General features: G+C 40.6%; 1 protein-coding gene across 1 annotated transcript in view; it reads right to left on the bottom strand.

The window, feature by feature from the left end:
* The window catches only part of myo15ab (myosin XVAb), a 103,110-nt gene that overhangs the window by 28,457 nt on the left and 57,894 nt on the right, over positions 1–16,759 (bottom strand). The window contains exons 42-50 of the mRNA XM_041784119.1: positions 15,548–15,656; positions 12,754–12,822; positions 12,588–12,652; positions 12,107–12,511; positions 9,359–9,440; positions 9,105–9,200; positions 8,905–8,965; positions 8,480–8,573; positions 5,416–5,533 (exon numbers count right to left, since the gene is read on the bottom strand). Coding sequence (XP_041640053.1) covers positions 5,416–5,533; positions 8,480–8,573; positions 8,905–8,965; positions 9,105–9,200; positions 9,359–9,440; positions 12,107–12,511; positions 12,588–12,652; positions 12,754–12,822; positions 15,548–15,656 — 1,099 coding nt within the window. The remainder of the gene's footprint in view (positions 1–5,415; positions 5,534–8,479; positions 8,574–8,904; positions 8,966–9,104; positions 9,201–9,358; positions 9,441–12,106; positions 12,512–12,587; positions 12,653–12,753; positions 12,823–15,547; positions 15,657–16,759) is intronic.

Genomic DNA, 16,759 nt, shown 5'->3' with positions numbered 1-16,759 from the left:
CATCCCTAATATCAACAGAAGTTTTAAAGTCTGCCAATACTGACAACTCACTTTTGAAGCTAATATCTTCTGACACTGAAAATATTATGCATCCCTACTTATTAGCTAACTTGTTAGCAACAACAGTTAGGCTCACTACTCTGGGCCAATTTGTGTCATTACAACCCGCACTAAATAACGATGTAAAGTCAAAATTTCAGAAGATCTCATGCAGCCCTTTAACGTTTAATTTGAAAAGGCGTGAGTCAATAAACGTAAAGCTGCTGAAGAACTGTATGTCTGTTTAATTCCCTTTGGTTGGTTCATTCCAGAAACTGCAGTACCTTTGTTGAATGCAGATGTTAATAAAAATGGATTTATTGTAAAATAAAACCAAAATATTACTGATTTATCAAAAACAACAGCAAGACAGTTAACCAATAGGGAAATGTCAGGTTTAAATAATTAATGACAATATATTTGCATTGATTAAAAGCTCTTGTTTTACAAATAGAATAATTTCATTTACCTCATGGATCTCCAAGAATCCAAAATATATTATTTAAGTTGTAGGATCCTTAAAACAAAGCCTTTGTTGTTACTCTCTACAGTAAAGAACGGCTTACTCTGGTGATTTCTATGTAGGATGTTTATAATACAGAATCCATGTGTGGATTGTAATACATAACAAGGCTGTTGGAAAAACCCAGCCCTACTTTACATGGGGATTATTCTGCTTCTAGCCTTTCGAACAATATATTGCTATATAAAGTGATCTTACACTGCTTAGGCTGTTGTGTTCTTTGTGTTGTTCCTATACACGTGTTGGAAAAGGCCTCTTTGTGAGCATTTACGCTCTGGGCAACATTGTATGCATTACCCATCTCCAGGGGAAGTGGGGGTCCTTAGTATGTAGCTCTGTTGTTTTGGGGGTCGTGGGCTGAAAAACCTAGGGTCTAAAGCGTAAAAGAACCTTCATATTTGGGGACAATCTTCACTTGAACAGTACAGAAAAACATGAGCAATGCTGAAGAGAATTTTGTTTCCTTCCATCAGCTGATCTGGTGTAGTAGACAGTGTGCATAAAGAACATAATGTCTAATGAAAGGCTGTCACAGCAGGGTGAATGAGAGAAAATATTCAAAATAAAGCTCACACATGTTGTGGTGCTGATTATTTGGCTGTATTTATTTTGCTACAGCTCTGTCAGCAGTGCTTTAAAGCTTCATGTTGGTCTGATTAGCTTCTTCAAACATGCTGATTTCTTGGATTTGCTGTTTCTTTCCTCAAAATCGCTGTCATTTTGTTTACAGAAATCTAAACACATTAAGGTCAAGTGCCCACAAGACGACAGCACAGATGTGTTTTCACGATCTGCATATCTGTCGGGTGTCATGGCGCAGTGCCACCTGCCTGCTGTGAGTGTGAGGCGTCCCTGTTAAACTGCCCCACCGTACTGCCGACCTTGTCTGCCACATGCAAATTATCAGCAAATAGGCCTGATATTTTTGCCAGCTGTGATTTCGTGCGGCTACGTAAATGAGGAGAACTGTCACTCTAGTTAAAATCAAAGCAGAATTTATGCAGAATAATGTGAGATGTCCTCTGACAAAATGATGTCTGGTGGGCGTATGTGAGGACGTTTGGCACGTTTCAGAGGAGGTCAATGCCGAGCAACGCGACCACCCTCTTTAGGGTTTGGTTCTCCTCTATGTTAATGGCAGAGATGACCTTTCATGTGCCCTTGAGAGCTGATCCTTGCAGGATTTCATTCCTCAGGTGTTTCCACAGATCAGTTCTTACCCTGTCAGCGACTCAGAGAGAAAAGTTTTGAATAAAAATGTGAGCCTGGGCTCCTCAAAATGTTTAACAACTCCTGATTTATAAAGGTGATAAGCCTGCGCTTGCCAGGATCTGAGGACTCAGTCATAATAAGAGGAATATTAAGTTCACTGCAACCATGTTAATATTAACATGGTTCATAAAAAGTCAAGTGAGGGGCTTATGACAAAGATTATCAACAGCTTTTGTTAAGGTAGCTGTTATATTTTCTGACCACTAGGGGCACTGCAGTCCAGTAAACAGAGTATTTATCTTTTGTTGTAAAGATAGCTACCATACGATCTTCCCTTGTATATCATAATGCAAAAAAAATTATCTCATTAGTGTATTTTTCAACCTTCTGATGAAAAACTGACTCCATAAGCCCTATATAAGCCACATTCATTACAAAAGGCCAGAAAAACATCCTATTCCAAGGTATTACTAAATTGTTTGTAAAAGGTAAAAATAGCCACCAAAAAAGATTTTAGCTTTAAAAGCCCTCTTTTTGCTTTTAATATCATACAGCAAGATTCTTCTGTGGACTTTTTGGGGACTGTGGCTTATCATGAGTGTAATGAGTTATTTTTGACAGAAATCAGACATACTGTACACCTACTGGGAGATTTTTACTGCACTTTTAATATAAATAATGTAAAAACTTTGCAAACAGGAGAGAGAGGCCATTTAGAGACGTAGAGATGCAGGCAAACACCAAAAATACCTGCATAAAAAATGTAAGTACAGGCATGTGCATAGGTTAAGACATGTAGGATGCTAAGGATTCATCACAGGGCCCAATGTTGCACCCCTGGGTGGGGTGCAGCTGAAGTCAAGCGTGAAACATGTCGACACGCGTGTCACTTTGCAGCCAAGGTCAGGATTAAAGGCATCTCTTCTGTCCAGGCCTTTTCACCCCTGATAATACACCTGGAGACTGGCAGCGGTTTTAGGGCCATTCAGACATCCACAGCACCTTTTACCAGCCCGGACAGTCCCCTAGGCTATGCTTACCAGCCACATCCACCCCTTATGGCACCCTAAAGGTGTGGACTTTGTTATTATTTCAACATATTTTGTCCCATGCCCCTGGAAATATGTAAGGACATCCAAAGTATGACAGGGGTTGTGTCAATCTTCCTTCCCACCTGATGGTGCTCTAAGGCAGGCTTACTCGCCACATCAATGCATTCAGCCTAAATTTGTAGCCCAAACGTGCCTAAATGCTCTGCACAGTACTGTCTATAAGTGAGACTTCAAATAATTCATATAAAGATTCTTAAAGGGGACATATTATGCAAAACTCACTTTTTCAGTTTTTTCTAACAAAAATATGTGCCCCTGGCCTGTCCACAATCCCCCCAAGAATCAGAAACCCGCCCCCAGAAAATGTGTGCTGAAAAAAAGCTGTTCTCAGATTTTCCCCTCATGATGTCATGTGGAGAGTTAGCACCAGCCCCATGTTCAGTTGGCCCTCCTCTCTTGGAAGAAAGTTCCGCCCTCATCTTGTGACTTTCCTCTCAGCTGCCAGCTGAGATGCTGGATAGCTCAATGGGTTACCCTGCTGACTTTGGTCTGGGAGCATGATGGTTCAAATCCCAGTCAGTACATAATCCAATTACAGTTTGGGCCCTTGGGCAAGGTCCTTAACTTTGGTTAAAAGTCTGCTAAATAACGTTGTAACACCAGGAGTGGAACATCCATTTCCTGAGAGGGGTGTGGTCAGGGGCGGAGTCAGACAGCTCATTAACATTTAAAGCCACAGACACAGAAACCACTCATTCTGAGCAGGGCTGAAACAGAGGGGTATTTAGACCAGTGTTAATTTTGACAGCTTTTTAAAATTTTAGTGCTAGTCCTAGTCTTTTGATCACGTCTTTTAGTTTTAGTCACATTTTATTCATTTCTACCCTTTTTAGTTTTAGTGTAGTTTTAATCGACAAAAACTCAAAACACTTTAGTCTAGTTTTAGTCAATAAAAAGTCCTTATGTTTAAGTCTTTACTTTCAGTCCAAGCGTTTATTCTGTTGCCTAAATCTGGTACCCAGTCATGGTAGTGTGTTCTATGTACCCTGCAAAACCTGGGGTCCCTGCTTTCTACTGCTAAGAGGCAGAATTTTATAGATGCATTGTTTTTAGACAGATTTACCCACAGTGAAGAAATATCATAGATTTTGAATGTGCGACAAAAACTAATTTACATTTTAGTCTAGTTTAAGTCATCCTGATGAAAACTAAACTTACTTTTAGTCAGTTTTAGTCACCACAGATCTATTTTGGTTAGTCTTAGTCTAGTTTTTGTCATGGAAAAAAAGGTTGTCGATGGACATTTTAAGTTATAGTTTTAGCCGATGAAATTAACACTGATTTAGACTTATAAAAATCCTGAACTGGAGTGTTTTTCATAACAGACTTCACAGGCATGTTTTGGGGACCTCTGACTCCAACATAAACTTGTCTTAAAAGGGTAAAATATGTCCCCTTTAAGGCTCATTTATACTCTATGTTTCAAATGTATACGGATACAGACGGACCTTTCTGTCCGTTATTTTGTCAGTTTTCTGTCTCTCGAAGCTTACGGACTAAACGTAGCAACACTCAACACGCTAACTGCAGGGCAGTGTTGAGTAATGCAGCCTACAGTTCAACCCAGGGTAGCAATACACAACGAAGAAGAATAAAAAAAAACAACTGAATTTAATCGAGTTTTCGGAGGAAATATCACCAAATATTCAGTGAGTTGTTAGCAAATACAGACATATCAATGATGTTAGCTCACGTTGGCACAGAGACAGACAAGTATAGAGCACAGCTGGCAGTTTTTTGTTCAGTCAATGGGACTAACAGAGCAGCTTCAAAGTGAGAGATGGCGACACCTATTGGATTAGTTTTGCATTGCCCACTCCAGCATAACAAACGGATGCAAGTATGACTGCAATGACGGTTGTTATGTTTAAAATGCACAGATCTATTTTCATGTGTGTGTAGAGCATTAATGAGAAATGACAGAATGAAATGCAAACAGGATACTCATTTTACTTATTTCTTACAGGCTTGGCAACTAAAGCGATAACCAGGAAGTGGAAAATAAAAGAAGTAGTAAAAACTGGTACTTTTTGTTATATATTCTTTGGACACACAATGTGTCAGCCCACTTTTCAGAGGAAAGCCTAGGTATTTCTTCTGCCAAGGAGGAGAGCAGTTAAGAAGAAGAGGATGTGGGTTCATGAAATCCTCAGGGCTAACAAGATTTGGGAGTTTTGGCTCAATTCAGGAGCTGCGACTTTACAACGACCTCTTCCAGGTCTACTTCAGGCTGAGCATGGAATAATCTGATCAGCCGGATCTTTCCTCCTGTTTCAAACACCAAGGTGTTGTCAAGGAGCGCTGCACCTGAGTTGATTTTTTTTTTTTTAATGGGAAGCATGCATGACCTTGCTCTGCTCTTAGCTTGGTGCAGCTCCAGCTGTGCAACAATTAGGCAATGAATGGGTTTGACAGCGGCATGCAGTGCGCACCACATCCTACCTGAAAGCTCCTTTACTCTGTAAAGCGATACAGCCTGGTCTTTATGGGAGATGTAAATGAGTGTATGAAAGGAGTAACTATGAGTACCTGGAGGCGGTTTGGGAAGTGGGCGATCAGGCGCTCTTGTCTTGGTGCTCTTGGTGGGTCTGAATCCTGCTTCTTTTATTGCAGACGCAGAGGGTGAGGGAGCAACAGGACGTTTGGGCTGAATAGACACAAAAACATTCCTTTACCTGACTGATTACCAACATTGAATAGAAAAGGAAAAGGAAATACTTTGTCTACTTCTGCAAGCAAATCTAAAGTAAAATCTCTACACAGGTGGCAAATTTAAATCCATTCAGCACATTTAAAATGCTGCATATAAAAACAGAATAAAACAGACACAATAGGGCTACATCAAAGGAGGGTACCAGGTTTTTTATAGTGAATATTAAAGGGGTGTTACAAAATAAAATGCTGTGTGCATAATGAGGTAAGGCTGACTTTAAACTTTCCTTACAGATTGAGATACTTGCACATGTAGTGGCACCAAAAGTGTGCTCGTATTGTTTATCTCTCTTGTGATATATTGCAGGAATGTGGACACAAATCTGGTAAAACAAGATAAATATGTCTAACTTCCTGTTGATTTAGGCTGACAGATGCATGCACTGGCAGAAAAAAGGTGACCCTTCTATTCTCTAGATCAGTGGTTCTCAACTGGTGGGTTGGGACCCAAAAGTGGGTCACGAAGCTGTTTCCAGTAAGTCATGAAAGGGTGCAAGGAAAAAAATGCGGCATAAAGCCTTTAAAGTCGTTTTCACACCTGAAAGTCCTGAATGTTGTAAACAATGAATGAAATAGTCACTCCTACCATCAGATTATTGTGGATTTTCTAAAACCAAAAGCGACAACTTAAAGAGCTGTAAATAAGGCTGGTCCGAGTTCATCTTATGAGTTTTCTCATTAGACGACAACTTCATCGTCGTCGACAGGAAAGGAAAGGAAAGTATGCAATCTTGGAGCCACTGCAACACAGACTCGGGAGAGAAGGTATGTGTTGTAAAACTCTTGAAAAGATGAGCTGTCAGTAGTGAGGTATAACTTTATCTACAATTTTATGAAATATCCGTGCTTGGACAATCCCCATTCAACATAATAACGGACACTTCTACTCCTCGCGTAACGTAAAGCAGCTACCGTTAGCCCACCCTGTCCAGGCTGCTGATTAATTTAAGCCTGTGAGATTGTTGTGGGCTCTTCCACGGCTCATTTTGTTATGGTGATGGATTTCCTTTGCCGGTAGTCATGTCATAACTTCCTGTCATTGATACGAAGGTCCGAACCTTTCAAAATAATGCTTTCATACTGGGCATGAACTGGACCGTGGTTCCGTTTGGTCTGGACCGAGACCACCTCTTTTGGTCGGACCAAGGTCTGGCTGTTTGGTCCGCACCACGGTCCAGGGGAGGTTTCACACCTATCATTTCAACCTATCAACAGAAAAGTCAGAAAGTCTGGACCAAATGACAAAGCCCCCTCAAAGTGTGTGGAAATACAGTACATGCATACATTTTATCAACATTAAGGTCTTTTCTCAAGGTTTCAACTTATCTATATTCTAAACCCCTTTGATAATTTGTTTCCCTGAGATAATGAGGAAATTCCTTGAGAAATTACCAAACTGCCATGCTTTCTGAGGTAAATTGAGTAAAATAAAATGTATGCATGCAAGTCCCTCTGTAATGATGCTTCTTCAAATATTTTTCTTTTGCTTTTTCTCTTTGTTCATTCATGTTTTCTTCCATTAAGGGTCCAAATAGTAACATTTTTCATCATTGGTTGACAAGGAGGTGGTGGAGGGTCCTGGCTCTAGACCAGTTGAGAACTACTGCTCTAGATGCTCTGTGTACAAGATGCATCTATCAGGTGCAGGAGGAGCAGCACTCATGCAGGCAGTCTGAAAGCCCTGACTTGTCAAGATGCAACCTGAAATGAGTATCAAGTCATGACTGCCAAGATGTTGCCGCCAGGTGCTCAGCCTGACACAAGGCTTTAGAACAGGGTCGTTACATCCATCCATGCAGGGAGGAAAACACTGATGAAAATGTGTGCATACGGTGGGTTTTTGTTCATTAGTCATCAGTACCTGAGCAGATTTGATGTTACTATTGTTTCTGATGGTTATAATGATAATTCTGTGACCAGAATTAACATTATAGGAACCTCCTTGAGTGTTGCCATGTTTATAGTTTACATCCAACACATCAGGTAGTTGTTTACGGCTTAAGCTCCAGTAACAAGCGTCACACAGAGTCAAATAAATTTACAGTAATGCGCATGACCCAGCAGGGCGCATATATATGCAAAGTTAAACAGCAAGTGTAAGTTGTTTGTAATCATGTGATCCCAAATGTCTGTTGGGGGTCAAGGAGGATAGCTATTAGGAGTGAATGGGAATGGAGGAAAGTTAGTACTTAACAGCTCTAAATTGATCTCTATGCTGCACTTATCATCAGAAAATATCTACAGCCATTGAATATGATCCCTACACCTTACAAAAAGTGATTTTAAGCGAAGCTTGACAGACATACTTGGCTTGGAGGCGATCAATATTACAAGTACTCAGTCCGGCGAACTTCCTTTTATTTAACAAACATGCTTTTAATTGAAACAGTGATGTGTTGTGAACTGAATAAACTTTGTGGGGTGAGCGACTACCCGTGACCCACAACAGAATAAGTGGTACAGAAAAGGGACAGATGGATGGAGGGTGAGCGACTGAGTTATGATGAGTCATTCATGAACTAGCCAGTGCTACAAAATGGCTCTTTTAAAAGTTAGCTGTAGTTTGAGTACCAGTTTCCTTTCCTCCATCCTTTGTTGTTATATAATACACAGGTACCAAATAAAGAGCTGTTTGGGAGCCAAACAACCAGCTTTTGGGACACAAAAGTAGCACAAGAATTAAGAATGGTTTTATTTCTGACTTATGAAGCTTGGCATAGTCATGAACAGCTCAAAACATGGCCGTTTTGATAGCGTTTCTCTATACAGAAATCACTACTTGCCCCCCAAGGAGAGTTCTCTGCTGCTGCCTGGCGTCATCTACAAAGAACACATACCTCCTCTATTCTGCAGGATCATGTGTGTTTATTTGTGTTTGTACCTGTGGAGCAGGAGGGTTGTCCATCTGGGGTTTGAGGATCTGTAGCGCTTCATCACGAGCCGTTTGCTTCTTCTTAAACTTCCCCTCCGGTCTCCTAAATAAACACACACAATGTCAACACCTCACAGTGCAAGTTGCAGGAAAAACAAATGGGGTGTTCTTTTTAATCTGTGTGTTTAATGCGTGTCAATAAAATCATTCTGGTGCTGTGTGCTCAGTCGGTGTCCGTTGGTGGTTGGTTGCAGCCGGGGTTTTACAGTATGCACAGTTAATTCTGCGACTGAAGATAGCATCAACTGCTGTGAAGTATTTACAAACAAAGATCCAGCTATTTAAAACTAGGAATACTGTGCTCACTCATCGGCGTCTACCAGTCTCTCTGTGTGCTTGTATGAGTGTTTCTCTGCGTGTTTGGGAGAGCTCACCTCTTTCCAGGTGGCAGCACGTCAGGAGGTGGAGGAGGAGAGTTGTACCGTTTGATGATATCTTTAAGTACACAAGAAAGGTGTAAAATTTCAGTCAATTAAGGTGTTATTTTTGCCAGTGTGATGCATAAAAATCCAAGAATGAGCATCTTTATTGACTAAATGTTGTTGTATAATGCCTCTTTAGAGTTTTTTGATACCTTGGATGTCTTGGCTGGGGACGATATGGTCTGAAAGCCGAGTTGAGTACTTCACCACCTCTCCAGCAGGGGGCGGCGGAGATGTCACCACTGGGTCTATAAAGCACACATACAGAGACACACATAAAGAGAAAAAAGGAGATCTCCTCTCATGTGTAAGGATCACTTGAATAAGACTTTTTCACTAAATGGATGGTCTCTCCCTTTATCTCTCGCTCCCTCTCTCTCATGTTTTCTGTCTCTTTTTCTCTTACCAAACTTTCTGGCTGGTTTGTCCTTGTTTATGGGAACGCCAGGAGCCTTCCTTCGAGGGATGCTGTCCTTATCTGACTGAACCTGAAAGAAAAAAAAAAGAAAAAGGAGAGAGGACAGAGAGTTTTCAGTCAGAGCTTTGCAGACATTTGCCTCTTGTGATTTGGTTAGAATCAGGGCAATGCCAGAGCAAAGAAAGGGCCGGAAAAAGATGCTAAGCAAGAACATTTAACCGCAGTACGATGCTCTTACATATAGAACAAAAATGGAAGAGTCGGCCTAATATTTGGTGTAATTATTTCCTTTTGTCAAGTAACTTTGTGCACTTCATACTGCGGTGTTTTAATCGTTACATTTATGTAATGTTGAACTGAATGACACTCAGATGTTCACAATATTCATCCATTCATCCTCTCATCTTTAATCTATGCTCAGGGTTGCGGGGGGGCTGACCCAGCTTTCAAAGGCCTGGGAACAGTTATCAGTCAATCAGGAAAGCTTATATATACAGGAGCATCTCAAAAAATTAGAACATCATGCAAAAGTTCAGTTTTTATCCATATATTCTAGATTCATCTCATACAAAGTGAACTACTTTTATTTTAGTTTTGATGATTACAACTTATAGCTCACAAAGAAAATCCACTATGTCAGAATATTAGAATATTGTTGAAAAGTCCACTTTGCAAAAGTTTTCTTAGCCTTTTTATCTCACTGGTTCAGTAAACACAACCTCAATCATGGGGAAGACTGCTGACTTGACAAACATCCAGAAGACAATCGCCTTTCAAAAACAGGGCGAGCCACAGTAGGTCACTGCTGAAAAGGCAGGCTGTTCTCAGAGACTGTATCAAAGCATATCCATGGAAAGTTGAGTGGACAGGAAAAGTTTGGTAAGAAAGGTGCAAAAACAACAGGGATGAGGTCAGCCTTCAGAGGACTGTCAAACGAAGCAGATTCAAGAACTTAGGGGAGCTTCACCAAGAGCTGACTGAGGCTGGAGTCAGTAGATCGAGATCCACCACGCAGACAGGTCCAGGAAATGGACCTGTCATATTCCTGATGTCGAGCCAGTCCTGGACCATAAACAACATCATAAGTGTCTCACCTGGGCTAAAGACAAAAAGATCTGGACTGTTGTTTGGTTATCCAATGTCCTGTTTTTAGTTGAAAGTAATTTTTGATTTTCATTTGGAAATCAAGGTCCCAGAGTCTGGAGGAAGATCTGAGAGGCACAGAATCCTTCAGTGCTTTAAGTCCAGAGTTTTCAGTTTCCACAGTCAGTGACGGTTCGGGGTTCCATGTCATCTGCTCCTTTTGGCCCACTGTGCTTTATCGAGTCTAGAGTCAATGCTGCCAGCCGTCTACCAGGAGGTTTTAGAGCCCTTCATGCTTCCATCTGCTGAGAAACTTTATGGAGATACCGATTTCCTTTTCCAGCAGGACTTGGCACCTGCCCACAGTGAAGCCAAAACTACCAGAAACTGGTGTCCTGACCATGGTATTACTGTGTTTGATTGACCAGCCAACTGGTCCGATCTGAACCCCATAGAGAAAGTCTGGGGAAATGTCAAAAGGAAGATAAGAGACACCAGACTCAACTATAAAGACGAGCTGAAGGTTGCTATCAGAGCAACCTGGGCTTCATAACACCCCAGCAGAGATGCGATAAGTTGTGCAAAAGGAGCTCCAACCAAGCACTGAAGTCATTAATGAGCATCATTTTCCAAAAGGCCAACATTTCTGTATTATAAATCCTTTTCTGAACTGATGTTTTGTTGGGTTTTGATTTTGTGTGAGCTGTAAGCTGTATTCATCATGCTGTAAACAAAAAAAAAAGTAATGAAAAAAATATCATTTTGTAGTGATGAATCTAGAATATATGGAAGTTTCATTTCTATAATCAAATCACAAGAAAAACAAATGATATTCTAATTATTTGAGATGCACCTATACATACATTTTCAGCTAAAGGGAGGTCTGAGGGCTTAGTTACCCTCTAACTGTTTAGGGGTTCAAACATTTCAGCATCACATATTATCATAATAACAAATTACTGGCTAGTAATTCAATATTGTAGGCACAAGTGTATATTAAATCATAGATGCAGGCTATCTTACTCATATTAAACTGAGACATCAGAACAGGAGGAAACTAAACAGCAGTTGTAAGAGTTTCATTTGCACCATTCCTTAGTCCTCCTTTATTTCTATTTGGAGACTTTCTGGGAGGAATTCCTACAGGCCATTTCTGCCTTTTTAAAAATAGTTTAAATCAATGTCTCCATTGTAAATAATGCTGATTTTGTTTGCAAGGGGCTTTTGTTTTTCTTGTGTTTTTCATTTATGTGTCCTTTTGTTTGGTCTCTACTTAATAAGTATGGTTCCTCTTCCAAAATGTATCCCAGTGAGATCAAATGAAGCATTTCCACATTTTTTATTTCACTTGTTTTCCCCTGAGTCATAGAAATGGTCTAATAATGTGTTTCTTCTCTTGGTGCACTTTTATAGCTTGTTTTGCTGAACAAGCTTTTGCTCATCCTTCTCACTACACAGTCTTTATTTTATTAACAACAAACCACTCACTCTGTCAATTAAAGAAGAAACTCCATCTGCTATTGTGTGTCTAATGTTTCCTTGGGAGGCCCTGTCTGTTGTTGTCGGCGTTATTTTTCATGAATTAAAAAGTACTGCATCATTATGTAACGTGTCATTCTGGACTGTTACCTCACATGTCTCAGAGTTACTGACCTGTGCAGCGGCACTGGCTTGAGGCTTTGCTGCCTCAGTTTTGTTGGTTTTGGTGGAGTTGGGCTGAGGGTTGGGGTTAGGGTTAGGGCGGGAGGCCTGAGGCTGAGGCTGAGCTACGGGGTGAGTCTGGACCTCAGTGGCTTGCACCAGTCGTGCTGCTGGAGGATAGGGGCTGGGCGGGATGTTTGCTGCAGCGTAGGGGGTTGGAGTGAAGTTAGCATACGGGCTGGGTGGGATGTTAGCGTATGGGCTTGGAGGGATGACGGCGTAGGGGCTGGCAGGGGCGTACGGACTGGGAGGGTGTTGGAGCAGGGGGCTCATGGGTGGGCTGGTGATGGGGGAAGTGGGTGGGCTTGTGACTGGGCTGCTGACCATAGCCATAGCCTGCATGGTCATCTGCTGGGCCTGGGAAAACAAAAATAAGACATTTATTCAAAGAGCACACGGTGTCCGATGACAGATACAGACAGAGGGCTTTTACCATCATGACGGCCTGCTGGTTCACGATTGCCTGCTGCTGCTCCGTTAAAACAGCCTGCTGGGCATCTGGAGGGGAGAGAAGGAGACACATCATCAACAGGATGGAGGGAGGAAAATTATGTTTGATTTGTTTTTTCCTCATATTTTTCTTCACACTCAACACAAACCAGGTGTTACAGGTGCCACCGCAGCAACAGGAGGCGACATCACGCCTCCCACGGGAAGGACTCTCACAGCTGTGGACACACAAACAACAAAAAACACACACATCACATCACTGTCAGATTTTAAGTGTGCTTGTTTTATTACACTTGCTAATGATTGATGAAGATATTAAGGCATTTAAATCGTGTGTCTCATCCTAATGATTAATTTTAGCTATTTCAACAACCTGGAGCGATATTGAAGGAACATATTTCTTCAATTACACCCTTGGTAAAGTGTAAAATTGTAAAAACATGTTCCTTACATAATGTTCCGAGTTGTGCTAAATTCTATGGCACAAGAATCTTGTATTTACTTTAAATTTCGTGCAACTCAGAGCGTTACTTAAGAAACATAATTTTACAATTTTAGCCCTAAGCTACTAGAAATTTTAAATTTGCATATTTTATTGCAGTTTTTCTATGGTGTTTTATGCCTAGATTTTCCTTGCTGGACATTTTCTGCCTTATAAAATACAAATATAACAATACAGTGTTAAATTCCATGTAGGCAATTTAGTGAAAAAAATCAACTTGTGAGGTTTTCTCCCCCATACTTTTCTTGAGTGCAGCAGAATACTAACAAAATTCCTTAAAATGACAAACAAAAACCAGCTTGTATGACAAAAAGCACTAATTTATTTATTTATTCATTAAGCCATTGGCTTAGTGAATAAATAAATAAATTGTAATCTTATTTTATGGTTCCTTTTTATTCTTTTGAATGTTTTCTTGTGATCTATTGTTGACCTTTGCATGCCTTTGTTGTCCTGGTAGATGGATGTGCTCTACTGTCTGCAGAGTAAATGCCCATTTATAGGTATAATAAAGACAACCGTGAACCTTGAAACCTACAGAGCTTGTACACTACTTTCTGCTTACACCCTCTCATTAGTGGGACATATTTTATTGATGGGACATTTTCAAGAGTCTGTGAAACTGCACCTACCTAGGACATTGAAAAAGTTATTCTTAGGTGGGTCAAAATTGGTGGAAAATCTAAAACCTGGCATAGGAGATAACTGCACACCAGTGTTACTCAACCCTGCTAAACCAAAGAGCCAAATTATTGAAAAACACCTTCGCAAGAGCCATAATCTAAGTGGTGAAAAGTGTCAAAACCGGGTTAAAGAGGTAAAAAAAAAAAGATAACTTAAAGGTGGAAAAAATAGGTGAAAAGGGGCAAAGTAGGCATAAAATGGCAAAAATGGGTGAAAAGTGACAAAAATGGGAAGAAAGAGTGGCAAAATAGGGCAGAAAGTGGTAAAAATGGGTGAGAAGTGCCAAAAAATGAGTAACCAGTGGGAGAAATGGTCAAAAAGCATCAAAAATGAGTCAAAGGGATTAAAATGGGCAGAAAAAAAAGACAGGTAAAATGTGAATAAAAAAGTGGCATTCAATGGCAAAAGGCAGCCTTAATGGGGGAAATTGGCAGAAAAAAGACAAAAAAGGGGTAAAAAAATTGCAAATAGCAGACAGCAGGATAAAAGAGGCAAAAACTGGTGAAAAGGGGCAAAAACAGGATACAGGTGGCAAAAATAGGCAAAAAGTGGCAAAAACATGGGGCAAAAATGTGTTTGTAGCTGTAAAAACTGATTAAAAGTGGCAAAAATTTTGAAAAAAGGTGCAAAAGGTGCAAAAAATGGCAAATAAGGGCAAGGGAAATATACAGACAATAAATTAAAGTTGAAATATAAAGCAAACAGTATAGGTGTCGGAAAGAAACTCATTAATTTGACTTGCAATGGATAATTTCTGAGGTCAAAGCTTCCCTTTGTTAAGACTTTCTGGGGGAAAGAGCCACATGTTGAGTTTCACTGCTGTACACCAATTCAACTAGGCTGAAAAGCTATAAAGAAGTTTCCAGGCTGAGATAAGGGCAAAAATAGCCTCTTTTATAAATGCATGGGTGGCCTAGCAATGGGGGCTCCCAGGTGCAAAAAAATGATGATTAAACTGCAGCATCAAATGTTTCAGTCCATGACTGTCATCGCTGTTACTGACATGAGTGTTTCACAGGGCAGATACAGATGCAGATAAAGGCAGACACCTCTCCAGATCTGATGATCATAGCTGGAGAATTGATCACACCTGATGATGAGGATGTTTAGAAGACTTCCCGGACCAATCTTGGAACCCATGAGCAATCACCCTCTATTACTGTCTGATAAATCTATACCTCTGGGAGCAGAGAAGACTTTTTCCTTAGTTCTAAAACCAGCATTAAGTGTTAAAAAAAACTTTCAGGAAAGATTTCCTTTACCACACTTTAGCTGCAGCTACATCTGCAAACGTTATCTGTAAATGCAGTATCTCTCATCCCCAGAGAAGTGCATTTCATCTGATGAGTCCACAGCAGACTGAATTTAAAATGCTGCAACATTATTTGCTCTCACGTTAGCTGTATGGGCCCAAAAAAGAGAAATTTTAAGCAGGTTTTTCTAACAATTAGGGTAAAAAAGTTTGCTGAGATAAAAAACATCATGAGGCAAATCTGTAGAAGAATAAAAAGTCAAGCTTCCTGACTCTCTCCTTCTGAGAATGTTTAAATGTCATGTTTATGTTTATGCTGATTGTTTGTGATCAGGTACAAAGTTCTTCCTGTTTCTTGTTGTTTATACAGAACACTTTACCTGTATACACCAGCTGATTGGTCAACACAGCTTGGACTAAATAACACAGTGAAAATTGCAACCCATTTGCACAGGTTCTACATCTGCATGTGGAATCTCTAAATAGAGATTAATGACTGTCTGACCTCCAGGTGGAGGAGGGTGTCCGCCTGACTGCCCTTGCTGTTGCCATGCTCCTCCGACTCCCCCAGCCCCCTTCATCCTACTGGAAAGTCCTGCGGCTGATTCTATCTCCTATAAAAACAGACAAACAGAAAGGCTTTACAGGTTAGTACTACAAAACAAAAATAAAAGAAGGAAACACCAAGCATGTAAAAAAAAATACTCAACTCAGGTCTACAGTATACACAAAGTAGCTAGGTTAAATTGTTTTGGCGAGGTTATGGCCCTTATTTAATCACAAAGGAGATCTGCAATTTTTTAAAATGTTTTCTTAGTGTACTGAACATGTTGATCCTCAAAAGAAGGCAAAAGCTTTATCCAGCAAACTGATATTATGACACATTTACAGTGTTCATTTTAGGACATCCTCAGGTCTCAGAGTGAGGTGTCAGGTGTCACATGAAAAAAACATCAGGTCTCAGGAAAAAAGGCACCTTTTGAGATCTGATGCTTTTTCATGTGACACCTGACACCTCCATACACATTATATCTACGACCCAATACATCAAAACCAATCCTTACCAGCAGTAGACTTCATGTCTTACCAGATTAACAATACCATTACCATGCTTTCATTATGTCCACCCTAATAAAAGTAGGGATAATTTGCAAATATTATGACGTACAGTCCTGTTCCTAAGTTTTAGGCATGTAGGGCATCAAGGATTGACCGCTGAGATGGGGGAAGGGCAGCCAGAGTCAAGCTCGACACATGCTGATACATGTGTGTCTCTCAGCAGCCAAGGTCAAACTCAACGGCATCTCTTTGTCCGGACAGTTTCATACCTGGTAACAACCCCAAAGTACGCCAGTGGTTTTTTGGGCCCTTGAGATCCTTGAGGGTACCAAAGACCATGCTTACTCATCACATCCACCCCTTACAGTGCCCTAAAGGTGTGAAATTTGTCATTTTTTCAACATATTATTTTCCCATGCCCCTGGTAATATGCAAGGGCCTCCAGAGCATGACCAGGGTTGTGTCAATCTTCCTTCCAGCTCAATGGTGCCCTCACGTGGCTTACTTGCCACCCTTACTTCCAATCCTAATTTTTATCCCAAACATGCATTAGAGTTCTGCACAATACTGTACACATGGTGAAGGGTTTAAAGGAGGCAATAACCATGGAAGATGGTTACACCTGTCACTATGGCAGAATTTTATACTTGCAAATGCC

This window comes from Cheilinus undulatus, linkage group 4 (genome assembly GCF_018320785.1).
Source record: "Cheilinus undulatus linkage group 4, ASM1832078v1, whole genome shotgun sequence".
Taxonomy (NCBI): Eukaryota; Metazoa; Chordata; class Actinopteri; order Labriformes; family Labridae; genus Cheilinus; species Cheilinus undulatus.
The sequence above is the reverse complement of the archived record's forward strand: the minus strand, read 5'-3'. Positions and strand labels throughout refer to the sequence as shown.